Here is a 26377-nt window from a genome sequence, read left to right as displayed (position 1 = left end):
GATTGATCTCAGAATGAAAAGCAAAACAAAGGGCTGCACTCATGCACAAAGATAATTTGCATCTTTTAATTCTGCTGAAGAGGGAACAAGGCACTTCAGATCACAATCTCCCAAGTATGGGGAGATCCTGTCCTCTCCAACGTTTCCAAGTGTAGGAACACGGTGCCAATACAGAGCTGCAGCCACAGGGAGACTGAGTGATCTAGAAGCAAGGGCAAAAAATGAGTAATGATCAAACACCCCTCACCTCTGCGTTTTACCTCCTAATTAGACATAAGGGAAGAGGGGCAAGAATCTGGCAGAGAAAAGGCTGAACTCGTGTGAAAGGGGTATAGCTTAGTGGTTTGAAAATGCGTTGTCCTGTTTACTGTTAATTGCAGATTTAATTACATACAGCATCTGGGGGTGGGCGGGAAGCCTAGCTCTGAACGCTTTTTAATAGGAAATTCATGATCAGATTGCTGAAGTCCATTGAAATTCATTAGGCAAATTCTTAGAACTTTGCAAATAAATAATGCAATTATCAAGTCAAGAACTCTTAAAACAATGCATAAATGTATTTGGAACAAAGTTGAAGCTTATGGGATACTAACTCAAACCCGGTGTGGCTTTCACATACCTTGTTTTAAAAAGTACAGCAAAGTGAAGCAGGCGGGCACACTTGCTGCAAAAAGTACAAAGTTCTTGGAAAGACGCAAGAATGGGGCACGCACTTAAATCAGGACCATACGCCATCGCCTTGGGTTCCAGCTGACAGAGATGGGTTTCCTCTGGATTCCTGCCTTGGTTGCCTGACTTCTCAAATCTTTTGACCAAGTCAGAGACGCAATCGCTATTTTCATCTTATTTCACTCGTATCTTCCCATTTATTTTTAGCAGCAGGCACCAGGAATGTGGGAGCAGGCTGTATTTTTATTTTCCAGCTGGCTAAGACAATATTAGCGGGCCTTCAAAATAAAGTTTGAGGCTGGTACGTGCTACGCTTTGCACAAACGCTGCCTGATGCCCCTTCAAAAATGCGGCTTGTGTTGCGCTCGGTGTGTCTGCGAGCCTTTTTACAGCCGTTTCTCCCGGCTGCCAGCTCGCGCATGCTGCTTCACAAAGATAAGGGCTGGGGACCGTCCCGCTCAGCAGCAGAGCAGCTGGGGTGGGATCTTCCTGGCACCCAGCCCAGCCGCAGCTCTGCTTTAATGAGAATGTCAGGGTGGGAGATCGTTTTCCTGGTGGGAGGCAGAGAAGTGGTATATGTGAGAAATCCTGCCCTGTAAAAGTGCGTTCCCACGATTTGGGCAAGCAGCCCATAATTTTAACGAATTATTTATGGCTCTAGCTGAAAGCGGCGATTTAATAAAGATACTGGTTTTGAGCTCTGGTTGAATTTTTTGATGAATCAGTCCCAGCTGTTTCCACCATGTAGCAAAGCAATTTCAGGCACCAAAGAGGAAATTGGGCTTTCAGGGACTGGAGCAGCCCAAGTAGAGCAGGCGCTTTTGTGGGAACCGACAAAGCTGACTCAGGAAGCTGTGACAAGAGCAGGAATAGAAGATACAGATGAAAAAGACTTGCAGCAGACAATCTCCTTGTCGATACTGAAATTTCACACCGATGGTGATGAAACGTAGCAGTTTGCCTTTAAAAAGAGAAATCCGCTTTGCACGCTGCAGCTCCCTCTTTTTGGAAGTGGAATCTTCTGCATCCTACCGGTTGCCAAATGAAAGGAACAACAATTAAGAGGCTGCAGCACAAAGCTGGGCAAGGCACACCTCTGAAAGTCACCTGGCAAAGCTACGCGGGCTGTGCTCCTCTCATGCTTTTTGGGAGGACACGTAGCACCAGCTACGTAGCCAGGCATTTTCCTCAAATGCCTGGGCTGAGCAGTTTCGTTGAATGTGGCTTCATCATTAAGGTACCACATTAATATGAAAATATTTTTTTTAAAAAGAAAAAAATGAGAGGTAAAAGATCAGGTGTTTCCTCAACTTCTCCTAACAGTAACGTGCATACTGCAGTGCTTAAAAAAACCTGGAGCTGTCGTCTCAGTAAAAGCCTTACAAAGTCTCTTCCTAAGGCCCCAAAGCTCATGAAATAACGCAAATGTATGACTGCAACCAAGAGAGTCAAACCACTTCCATTATAAGGTAACAACATTTAATGCAAAAAGTCGTCACACTCTGCAGATGAGTAGAAACTGGTTCTGCTGGCATCCCCTTGGGATGACTACAGCCTTCTGGGCCAGCACTTCACCTTCTACTTCACACCATGCAAGTTACTCAGATACATGTCACAGCAGTTGCGAGGCACGTTACACCAGCTGCTGTGTCACAGAACCAGGGATGCAGCTGGAAAGGCAGTTCTTGCTTGTTTCTGTTGCCTCAAATACAGCCACGCTACTAGAAAATATTGCTGTAATTAGATTCAAGATAAAACTTCCAAGTACTCGCTTTCCCTTTGCTTTCACACCACACTGTATTTTATCAGATAGAAAGTTTTAAATGATTCCTAGAGCAAATAAACAGAAATAGTATTTTGTAAAAGGTTATTCTTGGGTCTTGGGAAAATCATTGCATTCTCATACCAATCTAAGCCTCTCTGCTACTACTTGGATAGCTCTAAGTGCCTCAGGGCTTTTACAGCATCATCTTTGTATTTCATTAATACACACAGGCTTAATATGCACAGCTCAAGAATTAGTGAGCCTGGCGGGGGAAAAATAAATACATCTACAGTAGGTAACTTGTAACTGGTAATATTAATAGAAGCCCACGAAGAAGAGTAACTAAGAGATCTTTTAAACTTTCAGTGTAATGATACACTTGTTGGCACAATGTTTAAATCATTGGATAATGACCGGTAAGGATTCTCACATCCATCCCCAGCTTGCTATCAGCACCTTGCTAGCAGCAATTTAGACTGATTTCCTAAAGATCAACAATTTTATGTTGCAAACTCCGGTTTTGTGACAAATCTGATGATTTTCAGCACGTAGAAACTTTTGAATCGATGTGTATTGCACAAGTCGATCAGCACAATTCACAGGAAAGCTCTTTAAGGCCCAGATGTTGGGTTTATTCCCTGTAGATTTTTTTTTCCTTTTTCCAGGTTCAATGTAAACTTTAAAAGTGCAAAATTACGTGTTCTTGAATTAGTCAATATGCTGACTGAAGTTGCCAGCAGGAGGCAAAGTTGTATGATCTGGGTTTGTTTTTTAATGTATTTTATTTTTAACTTATTTATTTATACAACGATGGTAAAGTGCTTCTTTACCCCCGCTTCGTACCTACCACTTGATTTTACTCATCAGCTACCTTATGGCTCCATTCCAACAGCCAATACTGTAATTTTGGGCCATTTCCTAATAAAGTATTTAAAACCTAGTATCTTAGTATAGCCAACAGGTGAAAAGTTAAGTAACCAGAATACGTACAGCCTTCAGAGGAAGATTAAGTCAACCTGAAGAATGTATGGAAATGGTTCTATAATTAATTTCATTAACAGCCCCCTTTTGCGAGGACTCTATTTGCTTAAATCCTGAACTAATAAACTGTCCTTGCATTTTAGATTGTCAGCGCGCAAATGCCTTGGCACGTAAGTCCCCACGCTGTCGACTGTAATTTGACTCACTGGGGAGGAGTGTCTGATTTGGCAGCGGTGGAGGCAGGCGGAATGAGCTGTAGGGCTTCAGCAGGTTGAATGGAAGACTCCCCCCACTTTGACACCCTGAGCAGCCAGGGCATTGTACTCTTGCACAGCCTTCTCTGTTTGCAAGACCAACACGTCAATCCCATTTTTCTTCAGATAGTCCACAGTAGATGGTGGAACCTCAGAAGAGAAAAGGAAATGGGAAGAGCAAGTATTAGATTTTTTTCCCCTCACACTGGAAGGCTTGAGGAAAAACAGGTACTGATGCCGTTTGTTAGCAGATGCCCTTCAGTAACTGATAATATGCCCAGATATTTCCAAGACTGATTTAAATTTTTTTCTCTTCCACAAAGCTAGTTTTATCTACACACCTCCTAAATGCAGCCCTTTTTTACACAAATAAATAGAACTGGAGCTAAAGGGAATTAATCTAAGGTGTTACCTCATCAAAAAGCTAAATAATTGCTTCTCGTGAAGTAAAGCCCAGCGCTTCTGAGCCTTCTGTAGCTAGTTTATCTGCTGAAGTGACACCCTGCCAACATTAGTAACAAAAAAGCCTAATTATCAAAGTCTTTACAGCAGGCTAGAGAGCTAGTTCATAACCAATTCTAGGGGGGGGGCGGGCGGGGGACTAATGACATTGTCAAAAATGCTCCGTGTTTAAATTGCTCCTGTAGCAGAACATAAACCTGTTTACTGCTTGACATTGACGCTAATACAAAGGGGCTCAAATGATGTTTCTTTCAGGAACAGAGGGACTCCTGGCAGGAGCTCAGTCATGGTAATTCAGTGTCCTGAATTTTCTCCCTTTTAGTAAAGCATCGTAGATATTTTATTTTTTCTCCCCTAATCAGAGGGAGAGAGAAAACAAACAGCTCTGGTTTATGTTTCACGCAGAACAAAAAACCTACCTGCAAAGCCTCGCTCATGCCACGACCAATCACCACAGTTTTAACACCCTTCTTGACAACTTCTTCAAGGTCAGCTGGCTGCACTCCTGGAGAATGCTGAGTGTCAGGGGAGGAAAATAAAACAGTCTGTGTACTGACAGCATCAACCAGGAAAGCTTCATCTATATGTTCTGAAACCGTCCGCAGAGTAGCAAGGTAAATTAGCAGTACCAAAACATAACACAACCCTCTGTCCTGCACACACAGAGTAGATAACACTGGTATTAAAACGAGGTATTTTGTATGCAGATGAAGGATGATAATCAATTGCTGGTAATATTATAATTCCTTATTAAACAGTTAAAAATAAAAAAGATGCATTACACATTTCTAAAACATTTATGTCTAACAACTAGCATTTCATAAATATTAGAAGTTAAAGTGAAATCAATAAATTGCAACATGCTGCTCTTTGGTTTCAAATGAACAAAATCTTTCTGTAATAAAGACTGTGGCAAGCCAAAGTTTACTCGCTTTAATTACAAAGAGCTCCTCAAATAATTAAAATGATTAAATTCTTGTTTACTTTGCAGATTTCATTTGCCAAAGAGGACTGAAACTTATCGGTTAGCTTCATTTCAGTTAACAGTTTCAATTTCTGCAGTATTATAAATCTTGAGAAAGAAATACTTGAAACCAAACTCCTCAAAGAAAAAAAGAGCTTTAACAGCATCCTGATTACGAGTTTTTAAAGTGCACCCATTTACTACTAATATGCTTTAAACATATGAGTCCATTAATACACCTGTAATGTTAATATGGAACATTATGTAAGACTAATTCTCCTTGTGGATTCAGTTTCTATATATCTCTGTATAGCCAAGAACAAGGTACTGTACAACCTGTGGTTAGAATTTTGCCCCTCTTTGGTGAGCATTTTTTTTAAACCATAAATATTATCACACACACACACTCCTTTTTTGGTAAGACTCTCAAGTTCTTTTAGAGGACTAAGATGAGTTTCTCACGTGAAGTGGGAATTGCCATGGCAGACTTCTGGAGTATGTTATATTTATGGTTTATCCCCTATACTTCCTGAAAACACTACATTCTTTCAATGACTTAAGGTCAAAGTACCAGCTTAACAACTGGCTTCTGTTGTTCCATTAGTTAGTCAGCTTTTCTCTTTGATGTCCTTGGGTCCTCTGCTATTCTTTTTCCCCTGCCCAAGTCTTCAGCAGCTGATGCTGCAGCCTCACACATGGCACCAAGAGTTCTCTTCTCAGCCCTCGCCATGTTTCGGCTTGCAGAACAGAAGCAAGGCTTTTCAAGCTGAAACAAACACCTGAGTTCCTAAAGTTGCAGGTGATAAAAACCTTCCACAGCAGAGTGCAGCTTCCAACGACTGGATTAAACTTATTCCCCAAGCAAGGCCTTAGCCTAGCTGGTATCTGGAATTTCAGCAACAGAGACAGCTGACCTTTATGGTTCTCCAAGTTTATAGATCACAGAATCTCTCAAGTTGGAAGGGACCTATAGGGACCATCGAGGCCAACTCCCTGCTCCTCACAGGACTACCTAAAAACTTAAACATATGACCGAGAGCATCATCGAGATGCTCCTCGAACTTGCACAGGCTTGGTGCTGTGACCACTTCCCTGAGGAGCCTGTTCCTGTGACCTCTCAGTGAAGAACCTTTCCATAACGTCCAGTGTGAACTTCCCCTGACTCAGCTTCACTCCATTGCCTCGCATCTTACTGCTGGTCACCAGAAAGAGATCATCACGTCCCCCTCCACTGCTCCTCTTAAGGTGTAGACTGTGATGAGGTCCCCACTCAGCCTTCTCTTCTCCAAGCTGAACAAACCAAGTGACCTCAGCCACTCCTCCTAAGTCTTGCCCTCAAGGCCTTTCACCGCCTTAGCCACCATCCTCTGGACACACTCCCATTATTTGACGTCCTTCTTGTATTGAGGTGCCCAAGACTGCACACAGTACTGGAGGTGGGGCCACACCAGCACTGTGCTGACTGGGACAATCACCTCCCTCCACCTCCACCGGCTGCCTGGGCTTGCTGTGCCCCAAGACACAGTTGCCCCTTTGGGCTGGCAGGGCTAGAAGCTGTGCTCCCCTTTTTCCATTTACACCTGATTCCACACCTAGAATGCAGAGGTCACTTCAATATGCAGACCTTTCTCAGACCAAATGATTGCAGGTACGTGCTTATGACTGAATAAATAATGATCTTCCTTTGAGGTTTTTTGAAGTAGACTCAGACAAAAAGAACAGTTACGTTTTACTGCAATTACAATAATCAGATCGGTGGGGAAGGTTTGCTGTCATGGTAAGACACTGAGACATTGAAGCCATGGAACACAAGGATTTTCTTTGGTTACACCAAGACACACTGATGCTAGGGCTTCTATATGTTTTGTAGGAAACCAGTGTCATTACAGGAAACATGTGACGTGACAGAACTGTATCGTTGCTGATTTGACAGCTGGAGGGAAAGAGGAAGGGCAGCAGGACTTCTTGCCTGTTGTGTTCCCTGGCCTTCATTTCAGGACTCCTTTTCTCCCATTAGCAGATGGCACTGAAATGCGGCCAGCCTGGGAGGCTGCCTTTCATCCCCAAGGGTTAAGGTCATAAGAACTATTAGTGCTTAGTTACAGAACCTTGCAGAGCCAGTTATACAATTTTCCCGACGGAAGAATTACATACTAGACAGCAGTCTGTTAGCAGAGAAGGAAAGGAAGCAATTATTTCCAACTGGAGTGTGGGGCACGGCCAGCACGGCTTGTTTCCCAAACTTTGGCTCCACCTATCCCCAGGAAAAACATGCTCAGAGAAAGTAGGCACACTATCTACCGCAAAGAAATGCGCAAAAAATGCACCTGGTGAATCCCACTATTTCCAGTGCTAACCGGATTAACATTTTTGCAGTTCTTCAGAGTTGGAGATGCAGTCTAGAAAAGCTTAGTTCGGTTCTCATATTTGTTGCTTGCTTTTCATTTTTAAACCACCTGACTCCTCATAGCTGCAAGGATAGAACTGACCTAAAGACGGAGCTTTAGAAGTGACTTCTATAACGCAAAATCTAAATAGGCATTTTTTTACTTCCTGATTATATAAAAAGGATGCCAGAAAACCTACCTCTCCAAATAACCCAATTTTTCTGTTTTTTTCTCCTCCAATTTTAATTTAACATAGACTCATTCTTTCTTGTTTCATTCAGAGGACTCCTCTGAAGACTTTTATGGACTTAAAACTTGTGCCTCTCACCTGAAGATATCCCTTGTTATAAACTTTAAAAAGAAAGCGGTCTCTCCTAAGTGTTAGTAGGTTATAATTTGAAACCAAAGTTTTCAAGTGGTTGGAATGAGTAACAAAAGCTGAGCTGGGAACTAGTTGGGAACTTTTCACCCACCATCTCTGTCCTGCTTCCCAGTCACATGTGCATATAAAACAGGAAAACAGGATTGTCAAACAAACAAAAAGCGACTGTCACCACACATCCCACCCCTCTGAACAGCCAGTGAAAAATGCATTTTTAATAATCAGATCATAAATGAAATATTACAAAGGTTATGTGCACAGCTATCGTTCTCTCTGCAAGGTACAGAGATCTTTACCTGAAGGCACTTCCTTTCTCTTGGTGTTGTATACGTTGTATAAACCGAACTCTGAAAGGTTAAAAAAGTTCTGCTCCCCCAAAGGCTATAAATGAAGTTCCAAAACCAAAGGTTCTGCCATTCAGTTGCATCAAAATTAATTCAACAGAGCTGTACCCTCTGCATGGATACAGTGCAGGTGGTGCTGTGTCTAAGGCCGGATCAGTACATAGTTGCTTTGTGCTTTTAACTTTTGCTTAGAAAGCATGGAATTTTTTTTCCAGCTATCCTCATGCAAGCCCTAATATGGGGACAATTATCACCACCAAGTTCCTAATGCAACAGACATTGTACTGCTTCTAAATCTGGAATGTCAGTACTGTTCCATGCACATTTATATAATTCTGATAGCATTTACAGATAAAGTTTAGAAATTGTGAGGGCAAGCACTCAGTATATGGCTACCAAAAGAAGTCACTGCATGGTTAGCCAGATTGTGAGTTTTTCACCAAGAAACTAGTGCATATGACACTGTATCTGCATATTTTTCCTCTGATATAAGTATAAGAGACCCCAAGGAAAAGGATATAAACTAAACCACATGCTTTGTTGTCTTCCAAACACATAAGGTTAGTCACTGTGGATTTTACTGCCCATAATTTCTTTTCCTATCTCACTGAAGACAACTTTTGTGTACACAATCTAAAAAGAGATTGTTACCAGTATGTTAAGACAATGGCACTCTTAATCAAATGCAGAATGCTGTTTGAGAGCTCCAACTGTGTGTGAGAGAAGTCTGGTCAGGGTATCTGCTGCATGTCTGCAGTCCCCTCTCCGCACACTCGGTACTGAAACATACATCGAATTCTTTCCCGGGAAAAGTAAAACGCCTAGATGAAAGCAAAAGGCAGCTCGCTGAATTTCTGGCTGGAACTTTAACCTGGACCATCCTCAGAGTCCCGTGTAAAATGCAGGATGGATAATAAAGAGCAAACTTACGTTAGTCCCAGTTTCTCGCCAATCCCAGGTTCGGCTCCCTCCTGGCCATACTTTGCAGTCCTTATATGTTGTAGAGCAGCCTTTCACCTTCATCTGACCCCAAGAAAGGGAAGCAATTTCAGGGGAAGACATCACAAAGTTGAACCAAAGTCTGGAAAAAGGATATTTAATACATAACATCAGGCTAACATATGCAGCACATTAATAAAAACAGAAAATTCCATCCTTGCCCCAAGGAGCTGGGAAGGAAACTCTATTACAGACTTTATCCACGTGATTTTGTGACAACAGAAGTGAACTGAGGATCAGCAGATTTGTTGAATTACCAGTCCTCTTGGGGATTTTGTGCAGGATTTAGGGCAAATCATTTTACATGCTAAATCTATACTAGTATTGGGTGCACAACTTTTAAAACCATCAACAGGGATCATCAGGTCCCAGAATATCCTCTCACATCTGGGTTTTAATTTTCTCCCTAAAACGTACAATGAAGATGATGATTATTTCCTAAAATGTCGGAGAGAAACACTGTTTCTTTGGCCACTTCATTAGTTTAAAGTGGTAAATGAGGTTAAAAAAAATCCCAAGCAAACCAACCCAGAAGAAAATCCATGAAGAAAACAATGGCAATGCCATATTGCTATAGCAAACAAGACTTTCAGAGAGCTGAAGTGTGAAGCCTTCTTTCCCTCATCACTCCTTACAGAGGCCAAGGCTCCCATCATGTCTCAGGACAGTTAAACACCCAAATAGTATCTTTTCTAATGTTTGACCCCAGTGTTCATCGTTTAGAATTAAACTCATTATTTCTAATCCTTTCTGTTGTGGACAAGGACAACAGCTTAATCTTTGCCTTTTCCACCATCTTTTGTTTTCCTGAGGACTTAAGTCCCAATCTTTTTTTCCTTTCTTTTTAGATCAAATATACTTCCCTTCAGTTATGCTTTCTGCATCTCTGCTTTTCTCCTTCCCCCCCCGGGCAACCAACAATTAGTACACATCTTTCCTTGATATCTACCGCCTAGAACTAGACAGAGCGCTCCAGCTGAGGCCTTATCAGCACTTTTTGGTACTAACTGCAGTAATTTTAGATCTGCTATCACAATCACAGCTGGGCATCAGCAGGGCAGGGACACTGCCTCACTACACAGTGAAAGCTTCCACCCTCTTCACAGTCCTCCAGGTTACTGCAATCTGATTGCTGGTGTGGTTCTGGCAGTAGACGACAAGAGAGCGAGGGGAATCGCAGGGTGATACCCTGGAAATGCATTAGGCTAGCGTGGCAGTCAACTGACACGTCTCAAGGGTAAAGCCACCTTTCTGCCCTTCCAGTTCAGGAGATGGTCTGAAATCTGCATTGCAAAGAAAACTGATTGTTTCAGCCATAAGAAGAGCTCTGCTCCTGGATGTTCCGCAATACCTGAGTGGCAGATCCTTCCTGATATGTAGTTTCTCATCCTTTACTTTTTAACCATTCGAATTCATTCACCGGGGTGGGGGTGGGGGGTGGGGGTGGAAATCAATCAATCATAGGAACCCTGGTGGCACAAATGAAAGAGCCCTCACAAAAGAGAAATCTTTGGACTACCAGGCTTCCAGTCCTGGAAGCCTCTCTCCCTGTCTTGCACATGCTACAGCAAATCATGGTATGGCCAGACAGGGCATGCTCTCCTCAGATTGCCAGGAGGGGATCTCAGTATCCCGCTCCGAATGTCACATTAAGTAAAAAGAGCGTTACTTTGGATTCAGCACAGGACCGAGTCTGCCAGGGGTGCTTCTTCCACTGAATAGCAGGGCAATTCTTTTCTTTCTTGTTCCTTTGTGAAGTTAGTGGCACATGTGCCCTGCCAAACAGGAAGCCAGGCAAGCAGCTGCGGGGGAGTAAAACTTGCTTGGATTCATGTATTCTAGATTCTCTCATTACACATCTGCACTGCAATGGATTCAAACGAAGGCCTGTAAGACTATTTTTCCAGAAATCTGCTTGAAGGGAGATTATAGCAGAAGCAATAACCAGCAGTAGTCCCAACAGAAAGAAATCACCCATCAACCAGAGAGTAAAGGCTGAATAAACCACCCAGAACCTGGCTCTGAAGAATGAAAATGATTTTTGCCTGTACTAGTTTTGAGAGTAATTGCAGAATTAGAACTGGAGGTTAGACAGAGGTGAACAAACAATAAAATTATAAGGAATATCAGCTTTCCCAATCCAAATAGTATTACAAGGCTGGGACCATACAATCAAACAGGCACAAACTGGAAATGGGAGAGCAAGTGTTCCATGTGATCTTTTGCAAGCAGCACAAAAATAAGTAAATAGCAGAAATGAAGAAACAAAACTTTGAAGCCATACATAAAAAATTCGTAATCTAAAACTATTACCTGCAATACTGCCAGAGAATATCAGTAAGGTCATTTGAATTAATAAGATTATCTTATATTGGATTAAGAATGAACTTTTTAACAGGAACTTTGGACGTTCCTGATGCAGGGCATGGTCCGATCACTAATTGGCAAGGAGTAGGAAAGTAGTTTGCCAACAAATGAGTTGTTTAACTATTCACTATGACAGATGCACAGTACCAAAAATAGAGTACTGCTTAAGATCAAGAGACCATGAACTATAAAACTCAGAAGTATAACTGAAAATTTCTGTAAATCGCAGGAGTCCAAACACAAAGAGACGAGGAGGAGAAACAGTTCAAGAATCTATAAGCTGAGTTATGAGAGTTTAAAAATGTAGGAAATAAAGGAAGCAGAAAAGCTTAAAAGGTCGGAAAATACAAGTTTATGCAAGGAGACTATACTGAAAGAAAGAAATGAAGCTGTGGCCAAGGATGGCAGAAGAAAAAAACAGCTGAGAAGGAAACTGAAGATACTTCTGCAGTCAGGCAAGCATGTGGTTTTTAAAGCTGCCAGCACACTTGTCTTCTGCGAAGGTAAACGTTATTTCAGAGTAGCACCCACCAGCAACAGACAGAACAGTGCACCAAAGGGTATGCTATTGAGGGACTGCGAAAGGAAAGAAAGTTTCATAAAATCCAAGGACCAACCTGCGATCAAAGAGGATAAAGGTGAAAGTGTTAACGGGCATACGTCAAGTTGCAGGCAGAACAACTCCTGTAAGGCATCAAAGGATGAGGCTGCCCCCAGCACCACGCGGGAGCGGGGTCAGTGGGCGAAGGTGGGCGAGCTTCAGCAGTGGCACAGCTGCCAGGAGAGCAGGTCCCGGTTAAACTCGGGCAGCGGAAAGGCAAGCAGGAGGGCCTGGGCATGGTTAAACTGGGGGCAGGTGTCAAGCTGAAGTAGGAAAACCTTTTCCGGGCAGTCGGGAAGCTGATTTATTAAATTATTATTTAATAAATAATATAAATTAATTTTAATTAAATAATATTATATCAATTCTAATAATAATTAGTAAGCTGATTATTAATTAGGGAGGGGGCAGGTGTCAAGTTGAAGTCGGAAAACCTTTTTCCGGGCAGTCGGGAAGCTGATTTTGCTGGGGAGCCTGCAGGGGAGTTACTGGGGGAGGGGGGGGGAATGCCGGTAAAAGGGGGAGAGCAGCCCGTTGAAAACGAGGGGGTGGGGAGGGAGGGAGGGAAGCACAGAGACCCGAGACAAGCATGGGGGGACACACACGGCCAGGAGCCTGGGTGCTTGGGGCACAGCCCTTGAACCCCTTCCCCCCGCGCCGAGGCCAGGCCTTACGTGAGGCGGCCCCACACCTCGCCACTGCCACCACCCCTCCTCCCCCTTCCCGCCCCACCGGGCGGGCAGCGGCCCGTTCTGCGGAGCACCCCCTGCCCGTAGGGCTCGGGCCAGGGTCCGAGCCGCCCCCCCCCGCTGAGGTGATCCGTCACGGCCCATCCGTTACAGCCGTTACACGCCCGCACTCACCGCCCAGCGCGCGACCCCTGCCCCGCCGGTCGCAATCTCCCCCAATCCCGCGAAGGGGAGGGGGGTGGAACGTCCCGCTGCCCGCTCATTGGCCAGAGATACCTGTCGGCCCCGCCCCCCGGCCCGTTCCGATTGGCCAGGCCGGCGGCCTGTCCCCGCCTCCACATAGACCGCCCCGCCCAGCCCAACCGCTGCTCCGCCTTGTTTTCATTCCCCTGGCCGCACGAGGCGGAGGGGAGCCGGCCTGCGCCGCTCTAGCTGCCGCCCCCTCCCCTCCTCTCCTCGTCCCGCCGTTGCATTGTGGGATAGTGGCGGCGCAGCTCGGCAGCGCCCCCTCCCTCCCCCCGCCCCCTCCCCCCCTCCCCAGCTCCTTCTCCATCCTCAGGTCCAAGATGGCGGCGGCGGCGGCTCCTCCGGCTCCATCTCCGCCTCCCCCTCCTCCGGCAGGCCCGTGCTGCCCGGGGTCCTGGCCTAACTTCGCCGTCGTCTGCTCCTTCCTCGAGCGCTACGGGGCCTTGCTGGACCTGCCCGAGCTGCCCTTCCCCGAGCTGGAGCGCGTCCTGCAGCCGCCGCAGGAGCCCGGAGACCAGGGTGAGCGGCCCGGAGACCTCCCCCCACCCCTGCACTCCCCGTACGGCCGGCTGAGGGGGGCCGCGGTGCTGGGGGCGGAGGGGGGGCCGGGGCTATTCCCCCCCCGCCTCCTCCCGGCCCCGGGGGTGGAGCGCGCTGAGGGAGAGGAGGGGCCTGGGATTCCCGGAGCGGCCCTCCGGGGGGAGGGGAGCCCTCTCCCCCCTCTGCACGGCCCTTCTGGGTGTTTTTTTTTTTTTTTGGGGGGGGGGGAGCAGTTGTTTCAGGGTAGGGGGGAGCCGCCTCCCCCAGCGGCGGAGCATGGGGCGGAGGTGGGGGACCTCCTCCCTCCCCCCTCCCTGTGCCGGCTGTGACCCCCCTCCCTCCCTCCCCCCCCCCCCCCCCCCCTCCGGTTTCTCTGGGTTTGTCCCCGGGCTCCGTGCGGGCGGGCCTCCCGCGGGAAGCAGGATAAGCTGAAATAACTATTTTTGTTCAGCCTGGCGCTGGCAGCGGGTCTCTTTCATCTACTCCCTTCCCCTCGGCTTGGGGGTCGCCTCGCAGCCCTCCTTCCCCCCCCCCCCCCCCCATGTATGTGTCCTTTTTTTATATCTCCCCTGAAACAAGAAGGACACGCACCAACACCCGGAGCAACGTCCTTATCTTCTTTCATACACGCACCCCCCTTTCCTCTCTGTTTGTGTGGGGGTGAGGAATTGGGGCGGGGGGGGGGGGGGGGGCACAGAGAAACCCTGAGCCCTCCCCACGGCTGCTGTTGTAGGCCATCTCCTCCCCCCACACACAGACAGCCATTGTGTGCCATCTCCATCCCTCTCTTCTCCTCCCCCTCGTCCCCTCTTGTAGTTGGGGGGGGCGGGGGGATAAGCTCAGCTGCTGGAGCCTTCCCCACCGCCACCTGAGCTGTGCGAGGTGGAGGGATGGGTTATGCACTCCAGTTTGCTTTCAAGCTGCTCCTCCTCTCCTCCCCTCTCCTCTCTCCAGCAGCAGATTTGGTTGTCAGACTCTCATAATTCCTGCTCCGCACAATGGATGCAGGAGGGCCCCGACCAGGAGAGCAGCCTGGGGAGGGCTGTGTGGAGGCGGCGGTAGGAATATAGAGAAGAAGGTGCTTGTTGCTCTTGGTCTCTTGTCTCTGTTACTGGTTTAGTTGTTGCCTCTGCACTCTTGCCACATAGGGAGACCGAGGAGCTCACGGCGCATGCTCGGCAAGGCCCCATAGAAACTTCCTGCTGCTGGAGAAGCCCAGCTCAGGGCTGCTTTTGGTCCAACAGCCCCTGCTTTTCCCCCAAAAGACACTCGCTCTCACCTCCTTCCCCACCAACCCCACCTTGTCTGTGCGGGTTGGTTTGATTAAATCGGCACTAGGTACTTTCTCATATAAAGGAAGTTGCTTTTTGCAAAGTGCAGGCGTCCTGTCTTGTCAGTTCGCAGCAGCCGCTGCTGAAATGAATAATGACATATGATGAATGTGTTGTGTCCTCATGTTGTCCGGTGCCTAATCAATGTGAAAGACAGGTGTGATCTGCTAACTTCTCAAAACAGGGTTACATTTCTGGAAAATAGGTATTTATATCGAAATTCCCCAGCACTCCGGTACCTCTTACGTTATATAAAGGGCTCAGTAGAAGAAGCATTGTTTTGTTAAACTGTTGCAAAACTTATTCATAAAAACCTCCAACACACTTAAAAGTGTGAATTTTTAATGAAAATACTCCTTTAAAAGTGGTGACTGTAAAGAAAACTAGTACTTTTACAGTGTGACAGAACGTAAGTGGGTGTGTAAGAGTAATTTTCTTGTGTGAACTGCAGAATAAATTAAAAGGAAAGGAGGAGATAGCGACCTGTGTTTTAAGTATATGCATTTGATTAAAAAAAAAAAATTCCTGATGGCTTATTTGCATGACCTAGTGGGGCAGGGGGTTGTTCAGTAGGACAATGATTAGTGTATAACCCTTTTCTAAAAAGCTTTCAAATTACTTGCATTGTGGAGTTTGTGGTGTTGGTTGATTTGATACTTGCCAAATTTTTAAACTTTTCTCTGTACTGGCCTTTCTGTTTGGCAGGGGACAGGTTATTCTCACTGTTTTAGTACAGTCCCCCCAGATGGCAGTAGTTTTAGCTTCTGAAAATGTAATCTCTGAACTACTTGGGTTTTTTTGCTTGTGTCTGGTGTAGGTGATGTATTTGCTTGCATTTTCTAATCTGTAAGAAAAATGTGGAGGTGTGAAAAACACAAAGTTGGCTGATTCTTGATAATTTGTGTGACAGGGGTTTTCTTTTTCCTTTGATAAAACCTACTTGATAGGCTTGGTTTGTGGTGCCAGTAGCTGTTAGCTGGTATATTTTATGCTTTTGGAAAAAGGGTTGCAGTGACTAGATTTCTCTACATTATTTTTATTTCCGTTAGTTCCCCAAAGTGGTGTTTTTAAGGGTACAAGTCATAAAGTTGGTAGACGTTGATTAAAAATGGAAGTGGGCTTTTTTTTTTTCCTGAACATTTGTTATTTACCAACTGTAGGTAGTTTTCCTTGGACAGCAAAAGGGATTTTGATTTCAGTTATATGTGGTTAGTTTCACTTTTGGTAGCAGCCTTGCATGACAGTGGATTTGCATTGACAGTGATACATAACAAAATCTAAGCAAATAGCTACAAAACCTTGAAGTGTGTTTTTCTGAACTTCTTAGAATCTGGACCAACTTTCAAATGTCAACTGCCAAGTAACGGCTACTTGGAACTCTTCTCCATATTCGTTTTGCGGTCAAGGAAGGGAATTGGTAGTTTGGGGGTTTTGTTGATTACTTCTAACACCGTTTTGATGCTCAGCAGTTTCAAATGGTTTTGATTATTATTTTTTTTAAACATGGCCTGTATTGTCTTGTCTGAAAGGTTAATCTAGGAAGATGCCAGTAGAAGTTATTTTCTTTATATGAGGAGCCTCAAGGAGAACTAGAAGCTCAAGTTTGAATGTTGTTCAGTAGTTGTATAACAGCCATATTTTCTTTCCTGTTAATAATTAGAACAAAGAGCTTGTTCATTATTAAGGAAACAAAGTATAACCTTCCCTTACAGGAAAGGATGCTGAGCAGATGTTGACAGCTAGGAAGCTATCAAATATTTCTTAGAGGGATTTTAGATTTTTGTTAAGGCTCAGACAACACTTGAACTTTGCCCTGTCACCTCTCTTACTTGAGAACTTCAAGAGAAATAGTAATGACAGCAGTAGTCACTAGTTTTCCATAGTAGTCTTGACTAGTTTAGATATCAAGTTAACCTGTATTAGTAGTGGGTTAGATGTTTTAACTGTCTGTACACAGGTATGGTCTTGTCTTAAAGTGTGCAAACCAATTTAAATATGTTCTTTGGGATTTGGTGGGTAATGTAAATCATGCTTGAATAGGAAAATAAGAGTGTGTGCTGTTGATTTCACCTGTCACTATTGAGTGGTGGGATAAACAGGTAGCTGTGGAAATAATCAGCTTCTTATGAAGGCTTTATAATAAAATAGCTTAACTTTTCTGGCCGGTGGCTCTTTTGAAAGTTGCAGCTATTCAAATAAAGTAATGAGATCTATAGTTACGTAGTGAAGATTTTATTTTATGAAGAATAATTATCTTTAAGAATGCTTATTTTTGTTTTACATACAATGTTGTGACTTGAGTTGCAATTATGACAATCTTGAACTTCTTTGAAAAGAATGAAGTCAAGTGTCTAATCAAGATGGTGACAGTGTTAACTCACAAAATTTGCTAGTTGATATGTCTCAAAAAGTAAATTGTTTCTTGTAGGATTTATTAAAAAACAAATGTGGTGTTTTAACCCCAGCTGGCAGCTAAACCCCACACAGCTGCTCGCTCGCCCCCCTCACAGCGGGATGGGGGAGGGAATCAAAAAAGTGAAAGTGAGAAAACCTGTGGGTTGAGATAAAGACAGTTTAATAAGTGAAGCAAAAGCCATGTGCGCAAGCAAAGCAAACCAAAGGACTCATTCACTGCTTCCCATGGGCAGGCAGGTGCTCAGCCATCCCCAGGGCAGCCGGGCTCCATCATGCATAATAGTTACTTGGGAAGACAAATGTCATCACCCCAAACATCCCCCCCCCCCCCCCCCTTTCCTTTTTCCCCCACCTTTGTATGCTGAGCATGAAGCCCTATGGTATGGAACATCTGGTCAGTGGGGGTCAGCTGTGCCAGCTGTGTCCTGCGTGCCCTCCCAAGTTCTCATGCCCCCCAGCCTACTCACTGGCAGGGTCGGGTGAGGAGCAGCAAAGGCTTTGGTTCTGTGTGAGCACTGCTCAGCGATAACTAAAATATTCCTGAATTACCAATGCTGTTTTCAGCACAAATCCAAACGGAGCCCCATACCAGCTATCGTGAAGAAAATTTACTCCACCCCAGTCAAAACTAGCACAGCAACCCAATATATGATTTAACTGGAACTTTTGAGGGCTGGGAGATGTCAGTACTCCGGTATTACTGTACTTTGAGATGCATAACTAAGGTAACAATACAGATCATACTACAGTGTGCTGCACTATAGTATCTCTTTTGCCTCTGCTTGCTTCTGAAGGCAAAACTGCAAACTGAAACAAATCATCACAGGAAGCCAGTACTTGTTCTCCTTGTTCTAACAAACATATGCTGTCTTTATTATTTTTTTTTTACTAAGTTTTTACTTGCAACAGAGGAGCAGTTGCAAATTTAAATACTAAATATGTGTGATAGAGGAGAGCAAGAACTATATCTGTATTTAGGGCTGTTTTTAAGGAACCATGGTATCAAATCACCACCTCCTTTGTAGCTTGAGAATTGGTATAAATGTTAATTAAGCACTTGGTCTCTTGTGAATGAAAATATTAGTAGAATGTTAGCTTGCACAACAGAGATCTAATTTTACACATGACTACGCAAAACACTCACTGGTTTGCCAGGTTCCCTAGCCTGTGAATGGGGGAACCTCTCCTGGGGGTGAATGGCATCTTCCAAAGTGTGTGTGGCTGTGTTAGCTCATCAATTTTTGCAGTTTTTTTCATAGCAGTATGGGGTTTGATTTATCCTTGATTGAAATGGTAACAAATATGCATGCTTTGAATATTCTTTCAGTAAAATAGCAAACTTGTATGAAAATCTTGCCAGTAATGATCGTGCTGAAGGTGTTCTTGAAAACAGCAAGTGTGTTTTGGTGTGTGGATTTCCAGTCTGAGGCAATCCTGTATTCTCACTGGAGCTCAGACTTCTTCGTCTCCTTCGACTCTTGACAATTACCCTGACAGATTGACCCAGCCTAGAAGTTTGTTGCTTAATTATGGCATCAATGTCTTGTGTTTGGTTGGAGCTTGATAATAAAAACACTCTTCACGTGTTGGCTCGGGTTTAAGTGGTGTAAGAAAAGACATGATGAGATGCAGATGCCTGGTAGCAGGTCCATTTTTGTAAATCTTTTCTCCCCTTCCCCTTTTCTGTCTTTATAATGAGAACTGAGGTTTAACGGCAGGTGCTTGTGGAAAATCTGTGCAAGCCATTTATGGTTTCTTTAATGTTTTTCAATAGGGAATACCCGATACTACGTTGTAGAACTGAAATATATATATATATATATATAGTCTTTGGAGCTACCATGCTTCAAAGCAGTAATTTATGTTTTACAAGCTGCTGTAATTTTTCTAAAGCTTCTAGACACCTAACGTCTTTTCTCTTTTCAAATGAATTTGGATGCTGAAGTAATTTGTTTTGGTGGGTTATGTCAGGCATTTTATTGTCATTCCAATACTTCTAGAAAGCTTTACAGTGGTAAGCTTAAGGGTCCTTGCCATTTTCTGAAGAAGTGAACAATTAATATTGACTTAAACTGCTGTTGAATATGGGAGAAACTTACCTGAAGCTTTGTAGCTGTTTCATATAGGAAGCCAAAGCCAACCCTATCTAATGACAAGGAGTTTGACAGACTTTCAAGCTCAAGATTAGGTATGATCCTAATGAAAAGGGCAGTGAAGCAGAGTGTTCTGGTAATGTCATTGATTTTTCTTGTATTTGATGTTTGATATCAAGCATGTTTGTGTACTATTGATCAGAAGTTATGGGGTTTGATGTGACTCTTAAGTCATGATACATTGCAGAAATATGTAATATCTGCAGTAGATTGGTTAGTATTAAAAGTAGGCAATAAGTGTGTTATGGAAGTACTGACTGTCATGCTATTTTGCTTAAATTTTAATCATTGATACTGTACTTGAGATTTATTAACTAGTTCAGTGCAGAAAGATTAATTCATGTGGAGTCCTCTTATGTAAATGAGCAAGTTCTGACATCTAATGTTGGTAGCACCTGTAATGCTGGGTGGTTGAGTTTATTCACACACTACGTATTGCTGAATCTTCATTAAACATACTGTGTGGCTATATCACTATTACAAGCTTGCTTCTGCCATAAAGCTTTATCAGCTAGTCAGAGGTAACGCTTTAAATCTGCGCTGCAGGTCTGAGTGTTCTTATCTTTTCACACTTTTTCCTTTATGAGTAAGAAATTTAACTGCTGTTCTGAATCAGTCAAGTAGTTATCATGTGAATGCAGGCTGAACTTGGTGTGTATACGTGGAATATAAGTAATCGTTGCATTCCTGCCGCACTCGAGGACTGAACCAAAACATTTATGTCAAAGCCATTAATCTACCACCTGTTAGTAAAATGCAGTATTCTTAACTTAGCAACAAACTATTGGAAAATAAAAGCATGTCTAGTAAACTCTAGAACATAGTGTATTACTTCTGTGCTTGTTTCAGTTTTGAGCATGATGGAAGTGCTACAGCTCTAAGGTTTCTAGCCATCAAATGTAACTAATTTGTTGAAAGTAGCCTCCAGTGGCTTGGAGGTGAAATTCTCAAACAGCTTAACAGGGTTAAATTCTGAGAAAGTAAGTAGCTGGGGTAGTCATTCTTTTACTGACTTCATGGCAAATAAGTGTCTAATGCAGAATAAACTCTTCTTGCCTACACTTCAGATTAATATGACTTTAAGGTCAGCATGCCTTACCCACATGTACTTTTCAGTTACTTGTTTTAAGTGAATTAAGTTTACCTTGGAATTAGTTAGCTTGTAATAGAACATGGATGCATATCTTCTTTAACTTTCCTATTTTCTTAGTTCTTCTGTGGCCAGACTTCATATCTTTATGCACATTGAGCTGGCATGTCAGCTCACCTGAGTGTGCTCTTGTGTTTCGGTCGGCAATTCTGGTTTGAGCTAGACTCCACATCATCTTACAATCCTATATAGAAGACAGGAAAACACTGTAGTTCTGGGGAGACAAGCAGTTTGTTCTCTTTCCAGTAGCACTGCCTGTCTGAAAGAGATGACAGAATGCCATGTGGAATAGAAAAAAGGAAATCGGGATGCTGCTCTCCAGGCACAGATGAGCCGTGGCAGGACATCGGAAGACCCCAGCCAAAGCTCAGCCCTCCCAGGGATTATGCAGGTTCTGTGGGACCACGTGCCTCCATTGAGGAAGGCTGGTATGCTTTTGGTAGGCAGCTTTGTTGAATTCCAGCCCGATTTGGATGGTACAGAACTGGAGGGAAAAATTTTGATATTACTCCCAAGTCACAGTCCTAAGGCTTATTTCAGGACAAGTGTATAAGGAGTGGGAATGCTGATGGAAATTATTCTGGCCAGCACAAGATGACATTTACTGAAAGCAGCTCCATGGGCTGTATTGTGGTACATTTGTGTTGGAGAACATTATAAATATCAAATTGAGTTCTGTGTGACGCTATCATGGCATGTAAGCTGGTAGTTATTTTTTGTCAGCGCTGTGCCTTGTCTTTGGCCAACTTGAGAGGTCTGCAGAAGCTGTAAGAGCTTATCAGAGTACTCTCCCTGCATCCATGTTTGTAGCTCAGGGGCTTCCTGAGTTTTCTACACCTACAATGAAAGCAGCTTTTTTTTCTCTTGCTTGTGATTACTTCAAGCTAGTCTGAGAGCAGGTAGCAGCTATGTGTTTGCAATTATTAGTGCCCATTGCCTGGTACACACATGTTCGAGTCCATGCCAAAGCTGACATTTAGATTAGCTTGTTTATGACCTGTACTAAACTGAGAAGGTCACGAGAACTTAGGGAAAACTCATAGTATTGTTGATAGGAAGATAGGAAGAAACAGAATAACTGTTTGTGATGTTTTCTGTGCTCTTTAGTATCTGATAAACTGCATGCTTCAGGCAGAAACCTGATAGATTTGGGAGGAGGGAAGAGAATCTACTTAGTGACTTGGTAATATTATCCTACTGGAGGCAGAAGACAATGACAGAAAGACTTTGTGTGGGGTGAGGAAGAGGGCAGGAGCTGCTTACTGATGGACTGAACTGGCAAGAAGGGGCAGGTGATGGGAAGATGATGAATAAATATCCTGCTGAAGAACATTGTGGGTATGTGCTCACTGCTGCCTCAAAGGCAGCTGTCTTGCAGTTCTTTGAAAGTGTCCATTTTAACATCAAGATCTATCTGGGCCGTACAGCACTTCTTAGTGGTACAGCTGCGCTCCTCCAGGTTTATGGCAGCTGGAGTTCATTGAGGTATCCAGAATTTCATGTGTATCTGCCATAGTTGGGACAAATGTCTTCTGATTCTCACAAAACAATCTCTGTTGTGCTCCTCTGGGAGGAAATGCAGATGTATGACTGGCGAGAGAGTTGAAGTTGCCTTCCAAGAGTATCTTCTGATGCAGACAGACTGGTCTGTGTGCTGCAGAGATCACCCGTCCTGCGGTGCAGAAGCAGCTAGGCTGCCTGCCCGGGCTGCAGCGGTGTGGAGCACCCTCCCCTTGCACTGCAGGCTCTCTTCATCACTCCCTACTTGGACACTAGTGCAGGGGCAGAATAATGCGTTGGTGGCTTTGGCTGTGGAGTTCAATAAAGTCATCTGGTTAGTTCCAAATGTTAAAACCATTGAGAAATAATAAAACTCATATGAAGGTGTGTTAGTTGGGGTTTTGTTTGGGTTTTTTTCCTCCAACCTTGCAGCCAAAGAGAGCATGGGTTATGCCAGTTGTGGAATAGCAAGGTCTGTCGCTGGTTGTAACACTAAGATGATCTTTCCACCCTATTTCATTACCCTTTCTCCTCTCCCCACTTCTCCCCAAATGAATGAACCCTCCTTTGCTTCAGTTGTTCTACAAACCTCAACAAACCATTTTAACATTAACAAGTATTTCTTAATAGCTTTAGCATTTGTCAGTCTCTCATATATGCAGTTTGCTATCGGCCCGATCCAGTTATTTCTCTTCCCCAAGAGCAAAACAAAGCTCTTAAAGCTTGCGCAGCAGAGAATTTCTCAGAACTACAGCAGAAATTGTGACCTTGTTGATGTCTGTAATGGTCTGGGGAAAACAAACAATTTCTCAAAGTGAGGGAGGGCCTATTTCTAAAGACTTCTGTGTTTCTGCAGCTGTGCTTTACTATTTGGTTTCTTTCCATTATGATCGTTTAGATATTGTAGTACCTTGGAGAAAAGCTCTGCTTACCCTTGAACTTGCAGGCTTGATTGATACTTGAAGAATGGATAGCAAGCAAGTTATACCTCGCCAGTTCCAGCCTTGAAAATCTTTTTCAAGAAAACTGTGGTTCTCAGCATAGAGCTCTGACTTTTTCGGTTGCCTTAGGCTATACCATTTTTCTATTCTATTCTATCAGTTCTGGTTGCCAAAGTCCTGAACTGGTAGCATGCTGAATGAAGTTGGTTGTTTAAGTTTGTGTGCAAGTAATCACTTGATTTCCTACTCCACTGAGTGTCCCCCTGGTACTGCCCTGGCTATTTTCCAGCTCATCTACAGCTATCTAGTAGCACAAGTGCCAGGGCATGTTCATTGTCTTTTAGTATTAATGACTATCAGGATTATAGTAGTTTCCTCCTGAGAGCAAAATACAGTGGTTCACAGAAGCTGTATTAATTAGTGGGTGATAGAAGTGTGGAAATTTTAGTCTGATCACAGAGCCTGTAGTGTGGCGTTCTTGTAGTTACCAACAATACATTGCAAGAAAGCATCCAAGGTGGAGAGCTTCTATTAAGTGGGAAAACAATCCTTTGAAATGTTTAAGCTTAGACAAATTCTGTAGCCAGACAGTATTAGCTGACTTCCTAAATAACACGTTAGCTATCTGTATGAAGGTTAAGAAAGGTTAGCAGCAGGTAAGAAAACCTGATACAGTAACAGAGGAGCTTTTGGAAGACCTCATCTTTATAAGAAGGGAGACCAGAAGGACTAGTCATAAGTCAAGGAATAAAAACGCTACATCCTAGATGGAGCATGCTTGCAAAGCTCATGAAGGTATCTGAATGCACGTTTGTCTGACAGACGGGAGTGGGATGGTAAAGATAAGTGTAAGGGCTAAATGTCCCAAGTTTTTGTGCAAAGTAGAAATTGTTTGAAACGTGGAAATCTAACCCTGATGAAGTCAAGGAAGAGAACATACTCATAGCTTGCAGTAGAAAGAAGAAAGCTAAAAAGTCCAGGGTGGATTTGGAGAGCATGTGGATGGAGAAGAGGTTTACATAAAACGTAGGTGTCTAAAATCATCAGCTACAATGCGATGATTAAAATAAGTACATTGCTGAGAACTTCTTTGTGTAAGGTGTCATTATTAGGCTAATTCATGCTATCTTTATTCTAGTTACGCTGCCTTTCTGGCAATAAAGATGAAAGATGATAAAACTGATGTGTTAGGAAATGATGTACTGGAACAGGCTGATAATGTGAAAGCATGCTGAGTTGCCAGGATTATATACTTACTTGGCTTTCTGTAAAAGCTTAGAAATACAGCTGGTAAAAATATAGAAACTCAGAGTACAAAGTGGAAAACAGTGCATTTTAAAGAGTCCAACAAAGATTTAGGGAATCAAAAGCAAGGAGCTTTTACATCTGGTTTTGATAAACTTTATGAAATTGTAATTTCATAGTTCTAACATTTGTATTAGTTATTCTCCAAAGAAAAGTATTCTGCTGTTTTCTTTTTGAAAGCATGGGTAGATTTTTTTGAAACATAGATAGATAGATCATGCTTGACAGGTACGTATGTATAGATAACAAAGTCGTTCAAGGAGGTCACTGATTAAAGTGGTTGCCTTGTGTTCCACAGAAACCTTACCTGATATGATCAAAATAGTAACTCTCATGCCCAGCCCTTTCTTTGACGTTATTCTTTGTGGCAGGAGGAATCAGGTGAGCCATGGACTATGTTTTTAACCATTGCAGTCTACAGCCCAATATGTTAATGCAAGCTGATGTTGCCAGTGGTCTGTGTTCGTGCTGTCAATTTTAAGTTAGGACTAGCGGAGGAGTGGATTTGCTTTCTGTTCATCCCTATATAACCTTCCCTGGCAGAGCGTTAGAAGAACATCAAGGAATGCATCGTACAACCATTCCAGCTAGGTCAACCACTAAACGTGAGTCAGCATCCAAAATGATCATTGTTTGAGAGGGAAAGCATCATCATAAACCTTAAACTAATTAACCAACAGGAAGCTGGTTGGAAAAAGTTGTTTTGGTTTGGTTTGGGGTTTTTTGTCACTGTGGTATAAATACAGTAGAATTCCTTTTTTTATATATTCCTTTTTTTTTTTTTATGGTATGGGTAGTTAATCTTACTTGCCAAGAAAACCAGAAGGACATGATTTGTTTTAAAAAGGTTTAAGGTGAAAGATGGCTAATCCAGCCTAAGGGGAGATACTGCTGGTGAAAAAATAGTATTGCGAACGGGCAACAAAACTGCAAATGAAACAGAGTTGCAAGTATGCCTTAAGAGGGAAAATGTTTGTGATGAACACAACCCAGAATATTTAAGATTACCTGTTAGCTCAACAAAATATTCTGGGTAGTGTTGTGATAGGTCAGAGGAAAGCACCCCTGTTAACATGGAACTGGAGTTTTAAAATCAACAAAATACCAGATAGCACCAAGAGTGGGCTGAGAATCAAATGTAAAAACAACTTGGTTGTTTTATTTTGGGTATGTATATCTACCTCTCCTTTTGCCAATTTCTTGTTTGCCTTCATCTTGATTTCAGTGCTCAGCTGTGGCAGCTCCATCTTGATAGATAATGCGCATATCGGTAGACTAAGGAGGACTGTACAAAAGTTTTTTTGGGAAAAAAAAAAGTTTTAAAAATGGTACTATGAACCTCAGAGAAGATTTTGAAAAATGTACAAAGCAAGGCTCTTAGGGATTTGCATTCCTTTTATATTGTAAAACCAGAGAAATGGTGCATTGAATGAAATTTAAAATTAATTCAAACTTAAAGGCCTTTCACGTGTTCTGTAATTACAGTTGATTGCTGCAAATTATTACTGAGGCTTAAGCTCAGAAAGATTTAGACACTAATGAATATTGACTTGTAATGAAAATATTTTAAAATATAGCTAAGAACATGAAGTTTCTTGCTTCTAAGTTAAGCCAGGCTCTTGACTAAAAAGTGTTTAGAGATAACCTAGGGGCAGGTGATTTTCTGGGTGCGCTGTGGGTTTTCGTTACCCATGTTCTGAAACAGCAGATGGTGGTCACTGTCAGGTTGAGTGCTGGGTTGTATGCACAGTGGCTCATCGTTTTCTTTTCCAAATGCTATGCATAGGCACGTTTCTACTGCCAAAGTTTGCTTTCCATTCTTTTTACCTGTTTTGTGCTGTACAGGAAGGGAAGGATCTTCTGATGTCACAACTGTTAGGTTTTTCAGATACCGTTGTGTTTTTGGGAAGCCGGTTCAGTGGAAAGACGTAG

At 43.3% G+C, this 26377-nt stretch overlaps 2 protein-coding genes across 10 annotated transcripts in view; one reads left to right on the top strand and one right to left on the bottom strand.

Annotated features, from left to right (window-relative positions):
- Positions 1-52: 52 nt before the first annotated feature.
- AAMDC (adipogenesis associated Mth938 domain containing) lies at positions 53-13334 on the bottom strand. 8 transcript variants are annotated; one of them, XR_005826240.1, is made up of 5 exons: positions 13039-13205; positions 9139-9289; positions 4551-4646; positions 620-1697; positions 53-202 (listed from the first exon to the last, which is right to left on the bottom strand). XR_005826240.1 is itself a non-coding variant. In XM_040583091.1 (5 exons), the coding sequence occupies exons 2-5, from the start codon at positions 12230-12232 to the stop codon at positions 1455-1457; spliced, it is 531 nt and encodes a 176-aa protein (XP_040439025.1). In that variant the 5' UTR covers positions 12233-12258; positions 13039-13076; the 3' UTR covers positions 53-1454. The 8 variants fall into 8 exon arrangements, 7 of the variants coding, with proteins under 7 accessions (XP_040439025.1, XP_040439027.1, XP_040439021.1 ...); XM_040583091.1 differs by adding an exon at positions 12192-12258 and having other exon boundaries at positions 53-1697; positions 13039-13076; XM_040583093.1 differs by adding an exon at positions 12106-12191 and having other exon boundaries at positions 53-1697; positions 13039-13074.
- A 10-nt stretch (positions 13335-13344) lies between these two features.
- Positions 13345-26377, top strand: part of RSF1 (remodeling and spacing factor 1) — a 60811-nt gene continuing 47778 nt past the window's right edge. For both annotated transcript variants that reach the window (XM_040583085.1, XM_040583086.1), the window contains exon 1: positions 13345-13629. In XM_040583085.1, the coding sequence (XP_040439019.1) occupies positions 13431-13629 (199 nt within the window). In that variant the 5' untranslated portion in view covers positions 13345-13430. The remainder of the gene's footprint in view (positions 13630-26377) is intronic.

Source organism: Falco naumanni, chromosome 2 (genome assembly GCF_017639655.2).
Source record: "Falco naumanni isolate bFalNau1 chromosome 2, bFalNau1.pat, whole genome shotgun sequence".
Lineage (NCBI taxonomy): Eukaryota > Metazoa > Chordata > Aves > Falconiformes > Falconidae > Falco > Falco naumanni.
This window is presented reverse-complemented; position numbering and strand designations above follow the sequence as displayed.